This window comes from Ovis aries, chromosome 10 (assembly GCF_016772045.2).
Source record: "Ovis aries strain OAR_USU_Benz2616 breed Rambouillet chromosome 10, ARS-UI_Ramb_v3.0, whole genome shotgun sequence".
Taxonomy (NCBI): Eukaryota; Metazoa; Chordata; class Mammalia; order Artiodactyla; family Bovidae; genus Ovis; species Ovis aries.
Window position 1 is genome coordinate 34,516,889 of NC_056063.1, and position 22,857 is coordinate 34,539,745.

The window sequence follows — 22,857 nt, forward strand, 5'->3', positions numbered from 1 at the left end:
TTGTCCCGGGTGACGTGGAGGGCGCCGCCCCCCAGAGAGGACTGTGCCCCTGCCACACCCTCTGGGGGTCCGTGGAAGGGGCCGGTTTGGGGGCGGGGAGATGCTGTGTTCTCCGCAGCCTCCCCTCCACCCCTTCCCACACAGAGGAGTCGGCGCCACGGGCTCCCCTGTCCGGGATTGGGGGGGGGGCGGGGGCGGGCGGGGACTGGTGTTTTCAGCGCTCGCGGGGCCGGAGCTCCCGAGCTGACGCGGCTCCATGCCCTCCCCAGCAAGAGGGCTTCGCCATCTACTCGGAGTATTGCAACAACCACCCGGGCGCCTGCGCGGAGCTGGCAGGCCTGATGCGGCAGCGCCGCTACCGGCACTTCTTCGAGGCCTGCCGGTTGCTCCAGCAGATGATCGACATCGCGCTGGACGGCTTCCTGCTGACGCCCGTGCAGAAGATCTGCAAGTACCCGCTGCAGCTGGCCGAGCTGCTCAAGTACACCGCGCCGGAGCACAGGTGGGGGCAGAGACCTGGACACGGAGGGCCGCCTGCGTCACACTGTTACTACCTCGTGGAAGCAGAGTACCATTATACAGGGGGAGGACACACAGGATCCCTGAAGGAGCAGGCAGTTTCCAGGGCATGTTGAGTAGGGGCCACGGCTTCTTGAGGTCCTGCAGGGCTCCCACCCCGTTCTGGTGCAGTGCAGTGCTTGCTCCGTCCCCAGCCCACCCACCCTGTCCCTCTGGCTCTGAGCACAGGGCTTCTGGTTGTGGTTACTGAACGCTCAACCTCCCTCTGGGGCTTATTTGTGAATTCTCCCGAAGGACCCCCCAAAGTATCCTTTGCTTTCGAATAGCAGCTTTCGTTTTCAGCGTGTACAGAACCGTGTCTGATCTTGCTATGATTGGATGTCAGCTGTCATCCATTCGTTCAGCTCTGGGACATGGATGAGGGTCTCCCCCATAGGCCTGGCTGCTTGGCGCCCTTTGCTTACAGCAATGATCCCTCGATGAGTTTTCAGCAGCCTACAGCTGAGGGCCAGTGGGGATGCAGCTGTCGTCCAGCAGTATTTTAGGATGATGCCCTTGTGTTTATGAAAACCAAACCTTGTCCCTGACATCTGTGTCCCAGCACAAGGCCTTCCCTCCGCCTGCCGCCCTCCGAAGGACAGGGGTCTGTTGGGAAGAGGGAGCCAAGGGAGCCGGGAGAGGAGAGTGCCTGGAGGAATTTGCTGCAGCAGACCACCAACTCTGCTTAACATCTGTCTACTGCCCTGAGAGCAGTCAGATTCTCCAGGCAGCGCCCGCCCTGCAGGGTTTGGGGATGGCTCATTCTTCTGTCCTCGGCCGCTGGACTCCTGCAGAGAGACGGGCCTGGGAAAGGGGGCTTTTCACAATTAGATGGAAGGTAGAAGGGAAGAGCAGGGTCGCTTAACGACATGCCCAGACAATGATGTTAGTTTAAAGAATCAAGATGAAAGGACTAAGAGACAGGAGTTTGTTGAAAAAAATTAAAAAGAAGCTGGTTGTTGTTGTTTTTTTTTTTTCCTGATGGGAAAATCAGAAAACTTCAATAAAAAAAATAGCAAAGTCAGGCAAGTCACAAATTTGAAGAAATCTTTTTGAAGAGAATAAAAAGACGTCATGATGAGGAACCAGAAAAAATAAAAATGCAACTTAGGAAGCAGAACATCTTGAAAGATGGGAAAGCTATACCAGGAGTGCACTCATCGCCCTTCAGCACTTAATTTTTCTCTTTTTAAGGGCATTTTTCACTGAGAAGCATTTGCATACTTTGTTTCATCAAAAAAAATCATTTTAAGGGAAACGACAAAAAGCCATTTCCTCATCTGAAGTAAAACAAACCAAAATATTTTAAAAGACCATTACATTCTGTCTCTTTTCTGGAATTGTACAAAAAAGATTGTAGAAAACAGTAGTTTTGAATACTTTTCCTTATTGCTGGAGCCCTCTCTGGGAAGTTTGCTCCCATTATTTTGGCAACCCCTGTGTGCCACTTGGTTCTTCTTTTCTCCTCTGCTTCTGTCTGAAGAGGGAGGGGTCTGATCTGCCTGGAGATGGGGGTGAGGTTATTGTTCATTTGCTAAGTCATGTCTCTGACTCTGCAAACAGAGGAACTGCAGCGCGCCAGGTTCCTTGTCCTCCACCATCTCCAGGAGTTTGCTTAAATTCTTGTCCATTGTCCATGATGCCATCCAACCATCTCATTCTCTGCCGCCCCCTTCTCCTTTTGCTTTCAGTCTTTCCCAGCATCAGGGTCTTTTCCAGTGAGTCAGCTCTTTGCATCAGGTGACCAAAGTATTGGAGCCTTAGTGGGGTGGGGAGTGTTTGGTAAATAGCAGAATCTGCTCCCAGGGCTTTTTCCTGGTTGTGAAGGACTGCAGTCCAGTGCACCCGAGACCCTGGGGCTGTGCTGTCCTGGAAGACACAGGAAAGTGCTGGGGGAAAGACTTAGCTCTTAGCCAGGCTACTGCTTTCTACATCCCCAAAGTGTTGGTGAGGGGCAGGGAGGCCTGGTGGGCTGCAGTCCATGGGGTCACAAGGAGTCGACAGGACTGAGTGCCTGAACTGAACTGGAAGTGTCAATGCAGAACAAGAGCTGCATGTAAACCTTTCTGGCCCCAGGCTGGCTCTCCTGCAGCCTGTGTGCAGACCAGAGCCTCTGTTTTCCCGGTGTCTCCAGGGTCTGAGGGGCTGCTGGGCAGGGGGACGTGGCAGTTTTGTTTGACCGCAGTGTGTGAAAAGCACCAGAAATGAAGGTGCTCGGACACAGGAAATGTCGGTCAGCATTTACACAACTCACTCCTGTCCTCCCATGTAAGACGAGGCTCAGCCAATCACTCCTGGAATGAGTGGTGACCGTCATAGAACTTTACAGAGAAAACTAGCTCTGTGTGGACCGGAGCCAAAACAGAGGCCTGTCCCTTCTTTGTTAATGAAAATCACCCCTCATCACTGTGACTAAAACTTAGTTCTTGTGGCATTTGCTTTCATTCACTGTGGTTTCTGGGAAACGATTGATGACATTCTTATTCCAGAAAACTCTGCTGGCATCTGGTCGGCTCCCTTAGCCTACGCGGACTGTAGCCTACTCATGGAGGAACAGTGGCTGTTGTTTAGAGGCCATCTTGTCTAGGCTGTCAGTATACAATCAGGGTGGAGCATGTTGCTTCATGTGTCCTCGCCTGTTACATGGTTAAAATTAACCGCTTACTTTGCAGTGATTACGAAAATATAAAGGCAGCATACGAGGCCATGAAGAATGTTGCCTGCCTGATCAATGAGCGGAAACGCAAGCTGGAGAGCATAGACAAGATCGCGCGGTGGCAGGTGTCCATCGTGGGCTGGGAGGTAAGTTGGAGCCCACTGCCCTCAGCACCGAACCCCCCTTCACCCCCCCACCTGTGGTCCCCTGGTGGGATGACACACTTTACAACCTGTGATAGGTTCCCTCTGCTCTTCGCTTCCATGGTGTGATGTTTTGATTCACACTGTTGAAGTTAGCAGTCAAATGCTTGACCCTCCACCTCCACTGGGAAGTACCCTGAAGAGCGTCTTCAGAGTACCCAATAATCAGTTTATTGGGTACATCCTTTTTCCCTCCTGCCTGATGGTGGGCTCCATGAGGGCGGCTGGAGCGCGCTCACAGAGCAGCAGGCTGTGTGGAGGAGGGAGTGCACGTCCCCTATGACCTGGACGAGAGGGATGCTCCATCTGTAAGGCGAGGGGCAGGCAGGAGAGGTGTCACCTGCAGGGCTGGTGAGGACCATGTGAGACAGCCTGAGTGGTGGTCCAGCATGCGCACACACACATATGCACACACACACATACATGCACGCTTTTATTTATAAAAAGAACAGTGACAGCAGCTAGAGCTTGTACTTGTACTGGATACACACATGCCTGGCTCTGGTCTAAGCCGTTTAAATACATGAACTCGTTTAACCCTCTCAACAGTCCTGGGGAGTAGGAACTATTATTACCCCATTTATCAGATGGGGAAACCGAGGCACAGAAAGGTGAGGGAGCAGAATGGGCCCCTGGCCATCACCAAGGACAAGCCGGTGACGTGCAGATGGCTATGAGATCCAGCAGGGGGCGTCCCGCCTCTGATCAGCTGTCAGAGAACTCACTCTCCCCAAGCAGTGAGGAAGTGGAACTTTTTTAACTAAAGCGGGTGACAGCAGTGAGCGCTGGAGAGAAATACTATTTTAAGGTGCTCACAGTCCCTGGGTCTCAGCCTCCTGTTCCGTGAATGAGGAAGCTGGGGCACAGAATCCCTGCAGGCTAGTATTTCACAGTCAGGATCCTTTGCCTCCAAAAATACTGTGTATAACTGGGATCAAGGAAGAATAAAATGTTAAAGGCCAGTATCATAGCAAATAGCGTAAAGTTATGTTGGGTTAGATCCAACCTGAATACTACAGAAGTGTGTTTTTCTTCCTGCCCTTGCACTCTGACGTCTCGGGGATTGTTTGTTGTCCGAAGCGTACCAGTTTCTTGCTGGCCTCGTGCCATCTGGCCTTTTGTCTCCGGGGCCCTGAGCTGGTTATGCGGGGAGCTGCTGTCTGACTGACTTAGAAGCTCCCTGCCTGCAGCCTAAGCGCCCGGCCACAGGGGACCCCGGCGCTCCCAGGGCCTGTCCAGGCCTGCCGCCCTCTCGGCTCCCGGTGGGGTCCCTCCACCCAGCATTTTTCACCAGGTCTCTCTGATAGAGGGGACCCCTTAGGTGGTACACGGACTCGCTCACATTTTCTCACGGAGTCTAAAAGATAAATTCCCCACCTGAGGAGGCTGTCAGCGAGATCTGACCGGCCTTTGGGGGCCTGCCCCACACGTGGGCCCCATGTACCTGGCCGCCTGCAGAGGGTTCCTGCCAGGGTCCCCCTGTACCCCCGGCACCTGGAGGAGACCTCGCCTCAGGCGACCTCGGACGTGCTTGCACCCCTGCCCCCAGGGCCAGGACCTCCTGGAGCGCAGCTCGGAGCTGATCCACTCCGGGGAGCTGACCAGCGTCACGCGGCAGGGCAGGAGCCAGCAGCGCACCTTCTTCCTGTTCGACCACCAGCTGGTGTTCTGCAAGAAGGACCTGCTGCGCAGGGACGTGCTCTACTACCGCGGCCGCACCGACACAGACACCGTCGAGCTGGTGGACCTGGAAGACGGCCGCGACGGTGCCCGCGGGCCGGGCCTCAGGAACGCCTTCAGGCTGGCCAGCCGCACGGGCGACGAGGTGCACCTGTTCTGCGCCAGGAAGCCCGAGGACAAGGCACGGTGGCTGCAGGCCTTCAGGGACGAGCGCCGGCGGGTGCAGGAGGACCGGGCGCTGGGTGAGCCTGGGGCCCTGCTCACCCCCACGGGGAGGAGGCCGGGAGCCACCTGCAGGTCCTCGTGTTCCTGAACTTACTGACGGGACTGACCGGGCAAGGTGCTGTGGGTCCAGTGGTTGTCTCACAGATGAGGAAATTGAGGCCCAGGGCCCCGCCCACTCTTAGCCTAGAGCATGGCTGGTGGAGTTTAACACTACCCACCGCCCCCAACAACCCCCACAGGGAGCCTGACGTCTGCTCTCTAGCTCTGCTCTGCACATCACACACGGTGCATCCACCTCGCTGCCCAGTCTGTCCGGGCCCAGCAGCCGCCTCCCCGCCCCAGAGCTCAGGGCCGCTAAGGCAGCCTTGCTTCCTGCCCAGCCCCCTCCTGTCTTTCAGCTCCTACTCCCCAAGGCTGGGGCTGCCAGGCCTGGTATTTACGACGCCCCACCCACCTACACCCAGGTCTCCAAGCCCAGCCCAGAGCCACCCCCGGGCATGGCAGGGGTCTGAACACAGATGGCCATATGGAGACAAGGCCTGGGCCCCGGAGACAGTGGGGTGTAGGGTGGCATCTGCAGCCCATGGCCCCCAGACCTCAGGGGCTGAGGTCGGCCCTGCTGTGAGGGGAGCTTGACTGGAAACCAGGAGGGGCTTCAGCGGCCTCCCCTGACTTACACGAGTCCACCACAGAGACTCTCATCCATGGGAAGCCTCCCAGGTCTCACCAGTCAGGCAGAGCAGTGATTGCTTCTCAGCTCTGCCTCAGACAGGCCTGACTGTACCCCTCTCGGCACAGCCATGCTTCCCTATAGCTGGGGCTTGGGGGACAGGGATGGGTGGACGAGCAGATGAGGGGGAGGAGCGAATGTGTCCTCCAGGGGCTGGCAGGCCTGTGGCCCAGGCACGTGTGGGGTGAGATAGGCAACCCGGCCTTGCCTAGCCTGTCACGTATGTCCGGTGTCTCCTGCTTGGATGCATCCTGGCATCGTGAACCAGGCAGGTGTGGAGAGCGGAAAGGAGGTGGAGGGCCGGGCAGGTCTAGGGTCTGGAGCCTGGAGGGGACCCTAGGGCCTGTCAGGACAGGGGTCAATTGTGTTGAGGAGCCAAGGCCCAGGGCATTCTACCTTTGCAGAAGGTAGAGGGGGTCCTGGCAGTGGGTCCAGGCCGGCCAGCTGCCCAGACAGAGCTCAGGTCTCTGGCTTCAGGGTGGAGAGCCTGCCCAGAACAGCACAGCCACCCGGCCCCGCTCAGTCTTGCCCTTGGCCCTTGTCCATGTGGTCTGCAGTAGGGGTGCAGGAGCCAGCACCCCTGGCTCAGATGTCACCTCTGCTTGGGGTGAAGCCAAGCTTTCACAGGTCCGGTGGCTTGGCCTCCCCCAGCACCCTCCTTGTGGGGGGACAGTGAGGGAGGCCCTGTGTGTCTGCCCATCTGGGTTTACACAAGTGGTCGCTCCGCACGGGGTCCCAGCGTGGGAAACGGTGGGGTGGCCATCCAGGTGATAGCCCTCCTCCTTGTCTGCCCTCTTCGGCCCCTTCTGCCTCCTTAACAGTTGAGGCTCTCTGCTTTGGTTGTAGAGAGGACCCCAGGGTTAATGTGGGTTTGGTGCAGGTTATATCCTGAAATGTCTTCATGAGTTCTGAATACATACCACATTTGTGTCTAAATCCAGGAATGGAAATTTCAGAAAATCAGAAGAAACTCGCCATGTTAAATGCTCAAAAGGCAGCACACGGAAAGTCAAAAGGTGAGTTTCGCAGATGGTTTCGTCTCCTCAGTGTATGTCAGTGTTGGAATTAAAATGGGGAGAAATGCCTGAGGTTGTGACATGTGACCCACTCTGAGTGGACGAGACAAGTGTGAGTTGAAAAGGACAGAAGAAAGCAACGAACGGTTTAAAACCACCCGCATTTGGTTCTGAACGGACTTCAGTGCGTGCTCCCGTGTGCAGAGGCATCTGTAAGATGGCTTAACTTGGGGCGGGGGCCTTGAGGCCCCCAGCTCTGCGCCCTGAGCCTGCAGGGGCATGGGTGGCAAGAGAGGGGTTCTCCACAGGGCAGCCAGCTGGGAGGAGCGCTAAGGGTTCCCGGGTCGCCCGTTGCGCCCCTTCCCTGAGTTCCCTCTGTCGTTCTCTCTCTCCTGCCGGGGACAAGGGGAGCCTGTGGACAGAGCCCGCCTTCCAGAACCCCTGCTCTGTCCTCCTCTCCTGCTGACCATCACAGTCAGCTTGTGGTCTTTAGCTTATTTATTACCCCTCAGCTCAGTTGGTAAAGAATCCGCCTGCAAGCCAGGAGACCCCGGTTAGATTCCTGGGTGGGGAAGATCCCCTGGAGAAGGGATAGGCTACCCACGCCAGTGTTCCTGGGCTTCCCTTGTGGCTCAGCTGGTAAAGAATCCGCCTACAGTGTGGGCGACCTGGGTTTGATCCCTGGTTTGGGAAGATCCCCTGGAGAAGGGAACGGCTACCCACTCCATTATTTGGGCCTGGAGAATACCATGGACTGTATCGTCCACTGGGTCGCAAAGAGTCAGACACGACTGAGTGACTTTGACTTCACTTCACTTCGGACCACTGGTGCGCAGGTTTAAAATGCCGGCTCTAAAGGAACAGTTCTGGTTATTTTGATGAGGTGTCGGTGCCACCAATTCTAAGCAAGTTACTTGCGTTCACCCAACTCTCATAACCCACCCCCGACTCCCAACCGGTGGGCACTGTACCCCCTGTCTCCGAGATTGGAAAACCGAGGCTCAGAGAAACCCAGTAACCCCTCCAGCCGGCTGTGCGCCTCCCCACCACTCCCCCGAGGCAGCGTCCACTTCCTGCCCCGCCAGTAGGTGAGGCCTCGGGGAGGCCGTCTGTGTCCAGCACGCAGCATCCGAGTGGGTTTGTTGGGCGGCCGTTGGGGTCCTCTTGGTAAATGTGACTAGAGGTCGGCCGGGGAGTGCGGGGGGCTCTTCCCTTTGGGCTGACCTATGAGCTGAGTGGCTGTCCCTCTGCACCCCCGCCCCAGGCTACGGCGGCTGCCCCACGGCCCCCCCGCTCCAGAGCCTGCGGCCGGTTCACCAGCGCCACGTCACCGTGCCCAGCAGCCTGCCGCAGCAGCAGGTGTTCGCCCTGGCCGAGCCCAAGAGGAAGCCGTCGCTCTTCTGGCACACCTTCAACAAGCTCGCCCCCTTCAGGAAGTGATGCGGCCGGGGCCCAGGGACCCGGTGCTGAGAGGCCTCCCTGGGGCCCCACTCCAGCCGAGGACAGGACCTGGCCCCGCCTGGGGAAGGAGAGGCCCGGCTGCCCGATCAGGTTCCAGAGTTACGCTGGGCGGGGCCCCAGGAGCATCGCTGATGACTAGCTGGTCCAGGCTTGGACCGAGGGTGCTGTGCTCCCGGAGGAGCAGGAGGAGGGGGGTTCGGTCACTGGCCTTCCCGTCTTGAAGGGGCGGGCGGTGCTGGGGCTGTCCCTCTCCTCTAGTGGGGGGAAAGGGTGTTGCAGCCTCGCAGGGGTCCTGGGGTGCCTGGCATCTTCTGAATCCACCTCTTCCATGTTTGGTGGTGGGGAGACCAGGACGGCGTCTGCATGCAGTCCAGGGTCCGAGATGCACAGAGACCTGTGTGCCCCAGAGACACCGAGGCTTTCAGGGAGGGGGACCCGCTGCTCCCTGTGTACACAAGTCCCCTCCCGCGTGCCATCGCCTGGGCAGAACCCACAAACCTGCTCACACACATACATTTGCAACAGAAAACCCATTCCCCTTAGTTTGACGATAAAGTGAACGTGCAGACGCAGCAGCTCAAAAAGCACCCAGTGCCTGTCCGTCTGTCCTTCCTGATGCAGCAACAGTGACACAGACGGCCCTTCTGCTGCTGCAAATGCAGGGGACTCCAGGGGCCCGCTTCCCCCACGTTCCTCCGTTTGCCACATGAACCCAAGCAGTAGTGCCAGCAGTGTGGTGATGCCCACGTCGACAGGTTTCTGAAGATGTGTTTCTTTTGAAAGCGACCTGAACAGGTCCAGAGAGAGCAGTCTTCTCCAGCAAGGGCCACATGGCGGACACCTGTCAGCGGTCACCCCCCTGCCTTTGTCTCGTAAATTTTGATGAAAATACTCGTAAAGGTGCCGGGAGGAGAGCCGCCCGTCCTCTTCCAGGCGGGGGTCCAGTCAGGCCCTGGCGTTGTCTGCTTGAGAATCTCCCTGTGATGCTGAAAGCACGGAAGTCCCTCTTTTCTACCAGGCCCCTGCTTGAGCATCAGCACACCTGTGCTGTCCTAACAGGGGATACCTGAGCCTCCAGGTGTGGTCCCAGAGCCGCCCCCCCAAGGAGGTGCTCCCTCTGGGCACCTTGGGCCTGGGATCCCAGATGAAGGCCCCTTCTGTGAGGGGGCTTCCCGGGAGGTGCTGTGGCTCCTCGTGTGTGTGTGTGTGTGTGTGTTTCCTTTTTGAATAGATGTCTCCATTCTAGTTGCATTTATATAACTGACCTTTTTTTACTAACAAGGCATAATATATTCTTCTCGTGGGGCCCCCAGAAGAAACTGTAGGCGCTCTGTGCTAAACTGAGTTGTGTGTGTATATGGCAGTTGTGGACGGTTAGGTTGCTTGGTTGTTTGTTTTTTTAATAAAAGAGAATTACTTTGAGGAAGTAAGGCAAATCAGTTGCTCATGTTACATTTCCAGTGAGGGCTCGGCTCCAGTGCAGAAGCACCCAGTGGGCCCTCATCTCCCCCGACCTCCCCCAGTTCCCCCAGCTCCCCCACCCCCAGAGCACGGGGACCAAGGGATGGAGGTGCTGTTGGCAGCCCTGGTCTGTCTCCTGGCCGATCCCCGACTCCCTGCTCCCCTTTCTTCCTTCCCCTGGGGCTTCCGGATGAAGGAGCCATGAGTGCCCCAGGCTGCTCACTCCCCACCCCCCCAGCCTCTCTGTACAAGCAGCAGCCGCTTGGTCAGATGTCCATCCCAGATGACTCCTGCTTGGGTTTCCAGGTGATCTGAAAAATCACTAAAGTACATTTAAAAGGATGTAGCATCCTTTGACCTCTTTAAATCTGTGTGTCTGCCTTGGGTTTATTAGCAGATGCCTGCAGAATAGATAGGCCAGGGTACTGTTTTCACATTTGCCAAACTTCTTGATTCCTTGTGCATCCCACTTGGAGAGAAAGGGAGTCAAAACAAACAGCCTCCTGTCCAGATTGTGTATGGACTTCTCTGGAAATCTCACTCTCTCTGTCCTGCCGTTATTTCTCTTTTTAACCCTACACTGCATAATATGGGTGGACCTGCCCGCCAGAAAGATAGAATAACATTGTGATAAATTTCACTTACTCTGTTACTCAAGTTAAAGTCTCTGCTAACTTTGTTGAAAGACCTGGGAAATGGCCTCAGGTCCGAAGCAGCATTCTCGGTTTTGATGAAGCCTAAAATGTAGAACGGTCTTGCAATAGGTTGTGAGCTATCATAAAGCGGGATATCTCTAAAGCTCTGGAGAAGTACCATCCTTGTCTTTGGCTTGGAAACTGGAAGAAGCAGCCAGCCTCTTCCTGGGACTTGTGTGTTTGCTCTCAGCTGATCTGATCTTCACCCCTCTCCCCATCCAGCGGACCTGATGTTATTGGAAACATCTCTGTCGTCATCCCCCATCTGCCCACCCCCACCCCACTTCTGAATTTTGCCATGCCTTTTTATTCATACTACAGAGGCTGAGCTCCATGCCTGTTCAGAAAATCTCCCAGATCCTACATCGCTGCTGTCTAGACACAGAGCAAAAGTGCATTTAATCCAAAGCCTGTTTCACAACAGAAATGTTCGGTAGAAGCCACAACCCAGCTCTTTATCAGTTGGGAATCTCTACAAGCCCAGTCTGCTGGTTCTCGACGCAGATCAACTCGGTTACCCAGCTGGGACACGCAGCCCAACCACCTGAGCCAGGGAAGTCTGGGAGAAGAGAAACAAACGTGTCCCTCACCACTGAGTGCCAACAATTATGGATCAATGTGGCTTCCTGGCCAGGGATGCTGGGCACACGACAAGCTCAGACTGCCCCAAAGTTGTCCCCATAATAATCTTAACCTACAAATTGTCTTCCTGTTAAAATGTCACCTGGCTAATGCTGTTCTCAGGATGTATGCAACAAAGGTGGAATTGAAGAGACTCTGAAAATAACATGTAGAAAACATCTGATCTTGGAAAAAACCCGGAACTTAGAACACTGGACGCACATTTAGTGACGACAAACTTAACATTACCTTCTTTGTTGTTTATTAGGTATCTGGCACGAATTTATTTAGAAGATACTGTAACTGTGATTTAACAATTGGTCTATTTTTTTTTTTTTTTTTGTAAATATCAACATCCATCATGTTTGACTGACTTACTTTTCAAGGCTTTCCAGGCCCTGTTCCTTCAATTCCAACTCGTCAACATCAAGACGATGTTATCTGTCAAGTCAAGTGACAGCTTCCCAACTGATGACGTAGCTGTTGTCAGCTGACGTGTGTTGTATAAGATTGCTTGTACGACAAGTATGTACTTTCTCTGAAGTTTTTGTAAAAAAAATTTTATTTACAATGCTATTTGAATGATTTCTTGTAAATGCTGTGAATCTATATTTGTTGTTTTGTATCTGTATATTAAAGTTAATTTGTCAAACTGACCGTAGTAATGCATTTGAGTGTGTGTGTGTTGCCTGGTGTGTGTGTGGGTTGTGGGTGTATTACGTATGTATGTATGGTGTATAGGTGAGTGTATGTGGGTGTGTAGAGTATGTGTGTCGTGTGAATGTATGAGTGTGCATAGTATGTGGGTATGTGTGTGGTGGGTGTGGGTGTGGGTGGTAGGGGTGTGTAGTGTGAGTGTGTATGTAGTGTGAGTGTATGAGTGGGTGTTTAGTGTTTGGGTGTGTATAGTATATGGGGTGGGTGTGGGTGGTTGTGTGTGTGTGTGTGTGCATGTGTGAATGTATATGTGTGTGTATGTGTATGCATGTGTGAATGTATGTGTGTGTGTGTGTGTATGCATGTGTGAATGTATGTGCGTGTGTGTGTGTGTGTATGCGCGTGTGTGTGTAGCATATTTTAAGTGGAGAGTAAGTGTCTAGGAAGCTTTCTGGGATTTACAACTCATTCCCTGCCTGGATGCCAGTAGATTTCTTTTCAGCAAAATGTCACCATTAATGACCTGGTCAGACTGCTGGGTAAGTGTGGAAGACAGGTCTCCGAGGGAACAGAGGAGCCCCTCGGCTTGGGGAAAAGCCCCAAACATTGAAAAGAGACCGGAGAAGCTAAACCTGAGTGAGAAGGCCCGTTCTGGTTCCCAGGGGCAGGAGGCAGCTGCTGGCCCTTCCCCAGAGAGGCTCGGCCAGCCATGTTCACTGAGCCAGGCCAGTGGGGAAATTAGGGAATCTCCCTCCCTAACTAACAGCTCGGGAAAGTCAGCAAAGGCTCACTGTTGCTGTGGCTGTCACCAGGAAGAGGTCCCCACAGAGGTTGCCACTGACTCTATATCTGAACAGCCACCTGCCCCCACCTCCTTTCAGTTCAGTTCAGTCGCTCAGTCGTGTCCGACTCTGCGACCCCATGAATCGCAGCACACCAGGCCTCCTTGTCCATCTTCACTCAGACTCACATCCATCGAGTCCGTGATGCCATCCAGCCATCTCATCCTCGGTTGTCCCCTTCTCCTCCTGCCCCCAATCCCTCCCAGCATCAGAGTCTTTTCCAATGAGTCAACTCTTCGCGTGAGGTGGCCAAAGTACTGGAGCTTCAGCTTTAGCATCAGTCCTTCCAAAGAAACCCTTGGGTTGATCTCCTTCAGAATGGACTGGTTGGATCTCCTTGCAGTCCAAGGGACTCTCAAGAGTCTTCTCCAACACCACAGTTCAAAAGCATCAATTCTTCGGCGCTCAGCCTTCTTCACAGTCCAACTCTCACATCCATACATGACCACAGGAAAACCATAGCCTTGACTAGATGGACCTTGTCGGCAAAGTAATGTCTCTGCTTTTGAATATACTATCTAGGTTGGTCATAACTTTTCTTCCAAGGAGTAAGCGTCTTTTAATTTCATCTGCAGTGATTTTGGAGCCCACAAAAATAAAGTCTGACACTGTTTCCACTGTTTCCCCATCTATTACCCATGAAATGATGGGACCGGATGCCATGATCTTCGTTTTCTGAATGCTGAGCTTTAAGCCAACTTTTTCACTCTCCTCTTTCACTTTCATCAAGAGGCTTTTTAGTTCCTCTTCACTTTCTGCCATAAGGGTGGTGTCATCTGCATATCTGAGGTTATTGATATTTCTCCCGGCAATCTTGATTCCAGCTTGTGTTTCTTCCAGCCCAGCGTTTCTCATGATGTACTCTGCATAGAAGTTAAATAAGCAGGGTGACAATATACAGCCTTGACGTACTCCTTTTCCTATTTGGAACCAGTCTGTTGTTCCATGTCCAGTTCTAACTGTTGCTTCCTGACCTGCATACAGGTTTCTCAAGAGGCAGGTTAGGTGGTCTGGTATTCCCATCTCTTTCAGAATTTGGCTGGACTCAAAGAGGGGCTTATGCTCATGGGCTGGGGGTGTGGATTCAGAGGGTGGCACCAATGACACAGGAGGGCACCCATGGAGGGAGGAGCAGGCTGAGGGGCAGGGCTGTCCTCAGAGGGGTCCTGGGGAGTTGCCCAGCAGGTGAGTCACCCACCCACCCACTGGACACGAGAGGCAGCGAGACGGGTGCTTGTCCAGTGAGGCATGTGGTCCGGAGCATCACTAGAATGCAGCACGTGTCCTGTGACATGGGAGCAAATGTCTGAGTTCTGGGAGAATTTCAGGGACCACCCCTTTCCTGGGAGGTTGGGGCAGGAGGCAGGGCCCCAGCAGACCCCAAAGGGGAGCCCTCAGAGCTGTTGTCTGAGAAAGAGCATCAGGGCATTTGTTCTCTTGATGTTATTTTTAAGTCAGAAGTCAACGTTAATAGACTGACGGGAAAAGAGAGGAATCAGTGATTATATGGGATTGGAAAAAGGGTTTCACCATGTTGTTCTTGGGGCTTCCCATAGACAGAGGAGTCTGGTGGGCTACAGCCCATAGGGTTACACACTGAAGCAACTTAGCATGCACACATGCATGTTGTTCTTAGTGACCTGTGTGTGCGTGGGCACGGTGAAGAAGCGTTGATTGCTCAGTTATGTCTGACTCTGGGACCCCATGGACTGTAGCCACCCAGGCTCCTCTGTCCATGGGATTCTCCAGGCAAGAATACTGGAGTGAGTTGTCATGACCTCCTCCACGGGATCTTCCTGACCCAGGGATCAAACCCAGGTCTCCCGCATTGCAGGCTGAGTCTTTACCGCTGAGCCACCAGGGAAGCCCGTGTCTTGTGAAGAGGACAGGCGTTAAAGTCATAGGCACACAAGTGCCCACACTGACAAGAACTACATGGAGTGGGGGAGACCTAGATAAGCGATGTCACGTTGAAGGGTCCGGGGTCTGAACGAGGCCTAACGGTACCATCTTCAGTTCGGTTCTGTTGGCTCATAATTGACCCAAGGTCGGCTCAGAGCCGTACAAAGAAAGCAGAGGCACAAAGGTCTCTGTAAGGGGAGGAGGCTGCTGGGGACGCCTCCCTCCAGACCCACCCAGAAGCCGCCTCGCCTTCTCTCAGTGAAAGAGGAGGAAAGAAGCTCTGTCGGCTGAAGTAAGTGGTGTTGTTGGATGACGGTGGACTCGAGCATTGCCTCAGTTTTTGAAGTTCTTCCAAGAGGTCTTGTGCTGATGAGTTCCCTCCCCTTCCTGCTGTTTTGCAGATCTATCCGCCAGGGGATTGCCTGGCAGGAAGGCATGATTTTATTTAGTTTGCTTCTGATTCCTGGTTAGCAGAGCCCCTGGGTGCCTCCTGCAGCCCTGGGTGCAGGTAAGTGCCTTAAGACACAACTTCTTTGCATTCAATTTAAGGCGTCAGAAAGCAGCTCTTGTATCACTGGTGTGTGATGGGTGTGCTTAGTCGCTCAGTCATGTCCGACTCTTGCGACCCCATGGACTGCAGCCTGCCAGGCTCCTCTGTCCGTGGAGTTGTCCAGGCAAGAATACTGGAGTGGGTTGCCATTTCCTTCTCCAGGGGATCTTCTCAACCCAGGGATTGAACCCACGTCTCCTGCACTGAAGGTGGATTCTTTACCCACTGAGCCATCAGGGAAGCCCACTTTTTGCAAAGTAGGTAGATGTCTACAGAGTTTGGGGGTGAGAAAGGAGTAAGCCAGTTCCAAATACACTCTGAAGAGGCTACATAGGAGATAGAAGCAGATTTTGAAATCTTTCTTCTAGAACTTTGCAGACTATCTGGGAAGAGGGTGAAACCCTAGAATAAATCACGAGACCTATCTAGGGAGCTTTCTAGAGAAGCTTGGATTACTTTACACAAATGTCAATGTGGACATTCTTAGATTCCTGGCAGTACTAATTTTTACCCAGGGTAGTTTAAAACAAGGTCCTCAACATATGTTGAAGAAGAAATACATATGTACAAAGTATAGAGAAAGTGAGGATAATGTCTTCAGTGATGGCAAGTTGGAGGTTTAGGCTCTTGGGCAGTTATGTCTGGGGTGACTCTGGGCTCACGAACCCCTTGTGTTCTGTGCAGCCTACAGAGTCTGGAGGTTTAGAGACCCAGGGAAGATTGCTCTGCTGGGTTTTGGCCAATCTTCATTAAATCTTCCTATTTGGAGAAGTAGGAACCTTGAGAAGTGGAAACCCTTAACCTTGGCCGTGGACCAGGGACATCATGTCCTTGGAGAATAGTAATCAGGGTGTTCCCTGAGTGACCTTTTGTAAAGCAGTTCAGTAGTGAAGGAGAATATAGATCAAACATAGGAGAAACTACCCAGAAACAAGAACAAATTTTACTTGGTTCTAAAAGACAGTAACTCCAAAAGCGTTTGCAGTCTGTAACCCTTTGTCCCTAGCTGTTTCCGTATATCAGGGTTAGGGGCTCACAGGGGCTTCCCAAGGGCCCTCCTCCCCCCATGGACTTGACATTCAGCAGGAGGACTGTGTCCACTCCCTGGGCGTCCACACTGGCAGTATTGAAACTCTGCTGTCCCCGCTGTCAGAGGTTTATTGTATCACCTGAAGGGTTTCCAAACCAGTGTATCCTTAGCAGCTCTGTGGGCTTAATGACTACAGGCTTCGAGCCCTACTCACTTTGGATGGGCGCCCTTACCTTTGACAGCGGAAGCCTAGCATCGCTAATGACGTAGGCTTGGGTGCGGGTAAGAAACCCCACATAACAGGCTTCGGTGAGTGAGCAGAACATGCAGGTCTCGCCCGTGTCACCAACAGGCCGGGAGGGCAGGGTGGCCTGCGCTGTCATTAGAGACCAGGATTTTCTCGTCCCCAGGGCGCTGCCCTCCTTCAACGGGTCCACGATGGCACACGAGGGAGGGGGCACCCCTTCCTGGGAATGTTGTGGTCCACACGGTGCCTATATTGGTTTCACCCACTTCCCAGCAGCCACGGTCTAGTTTCACGGTGGACCTAGGCTGCGAGGAAGCTGGGTCATGAGTCTGTCGTGGGCTGCCACATGCTAGCTAGAATTTCTGTCACCATTGGCGACGGGGAGCAGGGACATTAGAGAGACTAGAGCCTCCACTGAAAGCATCCACAAGGATTAGGTTCAACATCCAGCTGCCTACCTGTGAAGATTCGCACATAGTTAGAACCAGGATAATATCCATTCATTCAACCACACAACAAATACTGGACTATGATATGCTGGAAATAAGAAAGCGTGAAGATGCAGCTGCTGTCTTCAGTATGCCTTTACCTGCAAGTGCTGCCGGGCCAGGGGCTGTGTGGAGAATGGGAGGGCAAGGGGGTAGAGCTAGAGAAGACAAGAGGGGGCGGGGGAGTGGAGGAGGGCAGCCACCTGGGGTCCTAGCTCCAGCACCTTCTACCCAAACACGGGACTCAGGTGTTAAACCTTGCAACTGAGGAGCCAGCCCGAGGCTTTGTGAGAAACACCCGTGTAACTTTTTATTTTGAAAAAATAACCCACGAATATGATTTCTCCTCTATGCCTTGTGCAAACCCTCCTGTCCACCTTCTAAACATTTTTTCTTTAGAGACGGTGCTGCCCCTTATCTCGCTGCCCATCTGGGGGCAAAGGTGTTCCTTTATTCACAACTGGCACTTCTGCCCATGTCAGGTGTGCAAGAGCCCAGAAGAGGCTCCTGGAAGGGTGCACATTTGCTTACATCTCAGCTCCTCTCTGGCCGGAGAGCAGTGTGCAGTTTATCCCAGCTTGACACTTTATGAGCTCACGATCTGTTTTATTATTGGAATAATTGTCATGCACATTTTGAAAAAAGTTAAAAGGGAGAAATACAGACCCCTACAGAGGCTGGTGTGTGCAGTTTAGATTTGACTGCAACCAGCCACTTCTGAGTTAAACAGAAGAGGAAGGTGTAGATTATTTATGGAAATTGGCTCTGAGAAAACCCATCTGGATTTCCTGAAAGGGAGTAAGTTTGTGACTTCAGAGGGAAACATCTGCCTTTCCTTTTCCAAAAATACTTTTCTTTGCATCAGATTGGGCCCTGAGACACATAGTGGCTTCCAACAGGTGGCGATGTAATCCTTTGTGTCACAGTCTGGCTGGTTTTAGAAAATGTATCTCTACAAACAGTTTTATAGACACTGTAAAAAAGCCTTTTTTAAAAAAAGAAGCTCTCGGAACACCGCCCCCCCCCCCCCGCCCCCACTCCAAAGCAGCCGTGTGCATTTGGATATATCTGCTTCTAATCTGTGTTACTACACTCACAGGCACACACTGTTTCATTGTGCTTTACAGATACCCCATTCTGTAACTCATTAAAGGTTTGGGGGAACCCTGCATTGAGCATCAGCTCCTTTGGTGTCCCATTTTGGGACACAATATTTCACAATATTCTCACAATATTTCAAATGTCTTCATCACTATTTGTTATGATGATCTATGATCAGTGATCTTTCACTTGCTGAAGGCTCAGGTGGTGGTTAGCATTTTTCTGGAATTGGTGGGGAGGGCGCTTCCCTGGTGGTTCGGAGGGTAGAGAATCTGCCTGCAATGCAGGAGACCCAGGTTTGATCTCTGGGTTGGGAAGATCCCCTGGAGAAGGGAATGGCAACCCACTCCAGTATTCTTGCCTGAAGAATCCCATGGACAGAGGAGCCTGGTGGGCTGCAGTCCATGAGGTCACAAAGAGTCAGACATACCTGAGTGGCTCACTCTTTCACTGAAAATTAACCTATGTACACTTAATAGACCCCAGTATAGTGTAAACATAACTTTTATATGTACTGGGAGCCAAGAAATTTGTGTGACTCGGTTTTATTGTGATATCCACTTTATTGCAATGGTTCTAGAACCAACCTTTCTCCTGTCTCTGAACTTGACTCCTCCCAGTACCTCCCGTAAGTGGAACCAAACAGTGTCTGCCCTGTGTGACTGGCTAAGGTCACTGAGCACGGTGTCCTCAAGGTTCATCACTGTTGTAACATGCCTGAGTTTCTCTCCTTCTTAAGGCTGAATTGTGACTGATCTCTGCATGGACTGCATTTTGTTCATGTATCAGTGGACACTTGGGATGTTTGCACTTTTGGTGATTGTGGACCACACTGCTGTGAATGTGGGTATAGAAATATCTGGGAAAGCCTCTGCTGTTGCCTTTTTTGTGTACACCTGGAAGTGGGGTTGCAAAGCAGAGGCTTATTCCATGTTTGCTTCGCCAGTCAACACATGGTTTCACGCACATCTTGTTTTTTGCAACAGCCCCGAAAGGCAAGCATTCATCTCTTCTCTGGCTCCAAAAAGGGATTTGCCCAAAGCAAAACAGTCAACTGGAGTGCCTGCCCAAAGGGACTTGGTCAGCGGGGGTTTCCTGACCTGGGATGTGGCTCTCTCCTTGATTGCTCACCAGTAAGAGCTGCCCCGACCTGCCACATCCCTTCAAGGCTGTGTCCTTCTATTGTGGGTGGCTGGTCTTCTCCCAGCTCCCATCCTGACCTGTCCTGACCCTTCTGTCCAAGCCTGACCACTGAGCAGAGCAGAGGCTGTGTCCGTGGCTGCGGGGACGAAAACCTCTCCCTCTTTCCGTTCAGCCCTGTCACCCAAGCCATGAGGATCTGGTGGCTCCTGCTTGCCTCTGGAGTCTGCATGGGGACAGTGAGCTCACAGGACACCTGCAGGCAGGGACACCCTGGCGTCCCCGGGAACCCTGGTCACAACGGACTGCCTGGGAGAGATGGACGAGACGGAGCAAAGGGCGACAAGGGGGACACAGGTACCCACCGGCTGCACCTTCAGCTGCCCTCCACTCCTTCCCACTTCCTCTCGCCTCCTCCATTCATTCATCGCCTGTGCGCTCAGCACCTACCCGCTCACCCCTCTCCATCCATCCATCCATACCTCTCTCCATCGCCTAGAAGACACTGACAGAGAGCCTGCCCTGGCCAGACCCAGCCTGGGTGTGGGGTACAGGGCAGCACAGGCCATCAGAACCCTGTCCTTGTGGGCTTTCCGGCTGGGTGGGGCTGCGTGCCTGCCCGCCAGCATCTCTGGTACTGCAGGGCCGTTTTTAGGAGCAAGTGACGTCATGGATCTTTCTGCCTTGGGTGGCAGGTATGAGGGGTCTTTGACACCAGGGCCTGGAGAGATCTGATGGCTGGGTCTCTGGCAGGGAGCACCCAGCATGGTGCTAACCTCATGGCCTCCTGTCCCAGTGGTCTGCACAGCACGTTGACCACCACTCTTAAGGCATTGGAGAGGTCCTTCCAGAACCCGCCCTTCCATCCCCAGTAGTGTGGTGTGAGCATGGTCCTCTGTGCTTTCATAGGAGGCTAGCAGACCTTCCAGTCCACTCCCCACGGAGTGATGGAAAAGGGGCACAGGTGAGAAAGCCCCCTCACCCCCACCCAAGTCCTTGTCACGTGAGAAACACACGGCCGTCATCGTCAGCTGCGTGCCTGGGAAGCCCACCGCCCGCTGCTCTGCCCACTCAGCATCCTTGCCGCTTGCCCCAAATGCCCTCGCTCACCGCCCCTCCCCCTGCCGTGTGTCATGTGTGAGGGGTCCAGGCTGGAGCTCCCTGGGACCCTCTATCACTGACCCACACTCAGGAACGAGCTGGAATTTTAACTTCTGCCTGTTTTCTCACTTTTCACCAGGAGAACCAGGACATCCCGGTGGCCCTGGGAAGGATGGGATGACTGGGGAGAAAGGAGAACCAGGTCAGACATGGCTTCCCTCTTGGCCACCCTCGTCCCAAGCAGTCAGTGATGTGGCGAGAAGTGTTAAGTGCTAACCAAGGACAAGTTGCTTACGGGGCTCTGAGAGTGACCCACGGGAAAGGCTACGCAGTTCTTCTCTCCAGAAGCTCGCAGTTCAGTGCAGGGATGGGTGGACTTTCTATAAAGAGCCACAGCGTCCCAGTCATGACCGCTCAGCTTTTCCGTCATAGGGGAAAGCAGAGGAGAGGCCTCAGCACGCAGGGCTTTGTCCCATGAAACTTGAATTGTACATGATTGTCACGAATCTCAGAACATGACTGGTGACCATTTAAAAACGCCCAGCATTCCTAGCTTGCAGGCTGTTCAAAAACAGTCTGGAGGGTGGAAGTGGACCTTGGTGCGTGGTTTGCTGAAGCCTGATTCTGCGCTAGGGCTTGAGGAGGCTGCAGGATTCTGACTCGGCGGCCCTGGAGGTGGGAGGGTGCCGATTAGGGGCGGGAGGGTGGTGATCACAGCGTCCTTGCCACACTAGGTGGTTCTAGAGCCTTCCATGTGCTGACTCAACAGCCTATACAGGAGGCAGTTTATTATCCCAGGTTACAGGTGAGGAACCGGGTGCAGGTGGGCGTCAGCTTGTGTGGAAGTGGTGGAGGCCGGCTAGATCTTGGCGTCTGACTCCAGAGCCGTGCTCGCTGCACACCGAGCCCAGCTGGGCTCTGGTTCGGGAAGAGGGGGCAGCCAGGCTGGGGGCGGGGACAGGGGGAACCAGGACAGCGCAATGCACCCAGCAGAGCAGAGGTCGAGTGAGGAGCTTCTCGGGTGTCAGGTCATCAGTACTGCGAGTCAGCTCTGCTGGCGGCCTGGTGAACCTGCTGTCTGGGTTCTTCCCGCTTCCAAAGGAGTCCCTGGGGGACGGGCAGAAAGCTGTCATTTCTTTTTTGGGCTGGCCATGTCCTGGGGCATGTGGGATCTTGGTTCTCCCAACCAGGGTGACCAGGGATTGAACCCTTGCCCCCTGCAGTGGAAGTGGGGAGACTTAACCACTGGGCCTCCAGGGAAGACCCCCAAAGAAGAGCTGTCATTTTAACATGAGCCCCAACGCTGATTTAGTCGATATTACCTGAGTTAGTGTTCTGGGCGCACTTGAACGTGCGGGTGCATGTGCGCGAGTGTGTGTGTATCTTCACAATTGAGGAGTAAGTTAACTTTTGCACCCTGACCTCATACTAAGCCTAGGTGCTGCTTTACTTCATTCGTGTTCTCAACAATGTCTTCACAAGACAGAGTTTCACGAATCATCTCTTCCTCTGTTCTTTCTCTTCCTTCTCAGGGGCAGATGGACATGTGGAAGCGAAGGGCGTCAAAGGTGACCAGGGCTCGAGAGGACCCCCAGGGAAGCATGGGCCAAAGGGACTTGTGGGCCCCCCGGGGGAGAAAGGCCTCACGGGAGAGACAGGCCCCCAGGGGCAGAAGGGGGAGAAGGGCGACGTGGGGCCCATGGGGCCAGAAGGGCCCGAGGGCAGCACCGGACCTTCAGGCCCAACTGGACTGCTCGGGCCCATAGGCCCCATCGGAAAGCCGGGTCCCAAGGGAGACGCTGGCCCCCTGGGGCCCCAGGGTGAGCCTGGAGTCCGCGGCCCGAGAGGCTGGAAAGGGGAGCGAGGAGAAAAGGGGAAAATTGGCGAGACACCCGCCTTGCCCAAAAGCGCCTTCACGGTGGGGCTCACGGTGCTGAGCAAGTTCCCTCCATCAGACACTCCCATCAAGTTCGACAGGATCCTGTACAACGAGTTTGGCCACTACAACGTGGTCACGGGCAAGTTCACCTGCCACGTGGCCGGCGTCTATTACTTCACCTACCACATCACCGTCTTCTCCAGGAACATCCAGGTGTCTCTGGTCAAAAACGGGGCCAAAGTCCTGCACACCAAGGATGGTTACACAGGCTCCGAGGACCAGGCCTCGGGCGGCATCATCCTGCCCCTGAAGCTGGGGGACGAGGTGTGGCTGCAGGTGACTGGAGGGGAGAGGTATAACGGCTTGTTCGCTGACGAGGACGACGACACGACATTCACGGGCTTCCTGCTGTTCAGCAGCTCCTGACGGGTGTGGGGAGGGCGATCTTCCCCCATCCACTGGGGTTGTGGGGGGGAGATATTATCTGATGATTTTACTCTATTAACTATGTCATCACTGTCATAACCATAAAAAGGTAAAAAGAGGCAAGTTCTCCCTAAAACCGATTCTACAAAACTCGGCATCCCTCCAAGAGTAAATCTAAAAATACCTGC

At 53.8% G+C, this 22,857-nt stretch overlaps 2 protein-coding genes across 13 annotated transcripts in view; both read left to right on the plus strand.

Moving 5' to 3' along the window:
- Positions 1–11,962, plus strand: part of SPATA13 (spermatogenesis associated 13) — a 230,255-nt gene extending 218,293 nt beyond the window's left edge. For all 12 annotated transcript variants that reach the window (XM_060394101.1, XM_060394103.1, XM_060394104.1 and 9 more), the window contains 5 exons: positions 270–502; positions 3,231–3,360; positions 4,967–5,339; positions 6,994–7,068; positions 8,333–11,962. In XM_060394101.1, the coding sequence (XP_060250084.1) occupies positions 270–502; positions 3,231–3,360; positions 4,967–5,339; positions 6,994–7,068; positions 8,333–8,508 (987 nt within the window). In that variant the 3' untranslated portion in view covers positions 8,509–11,962. The remainder of the gene's footprint in view (positions 1–269; positions 503–3,230; positions 3,361–4,966; positions 5,340–6,993; positions 7,069–8,332) is intronic.
- Positions 11,963–15,154: 3,192 nt separating this feature from the next.
- On the plus strand, positions 15,155–22,857 carry C1QTNF9 (C1q and TNF related 9). Its single transcript, XM_027973658.2, has 4 exons — positions 15,155–15,215; positions 19,439–19,620; positions 20,504–20,566; positions 21,897–22,857. Exons 2-4 carry the CDS (start codon positions 19,455–19,457, stop codon positions 22,667–22,669), a joined length of 1,002 nt encoding a protein of 333 aa, XP_027829459.1. The 5' UTR covers positions 15,155–15,215; positions 19,439–19,454; the 3' UTR covers positions 22,670–22,857.

What these genes read in the sequence shown, in the direction of transcription:
- C1QTNF9 (XM_027973658.2), top strand. Translation starts at nt 19,455, where the DNA reads ATGAGGATCTGGTGGCTCCTGCTTGCCTCTGGAGTCTGCATGGGGACA. An exon ending in GGGCGACAAGGGGGACACAG is followed by an intron (nt 19,621 to 20,503) that starts GTACCCACCGGC and finishes ACTTTTCACCAG; the next exon opens with GAGAACCAGGACATCCCGGT. An exon ending in TGGGGAGAAAGGAGAACCAG is followed by an intron (nt 20,567 to 21,896) that starts GTCAGACATGGC and finishes CTTCCTTCTCAG; the next exon opens with GGGCAGATGGACATGTGGAA.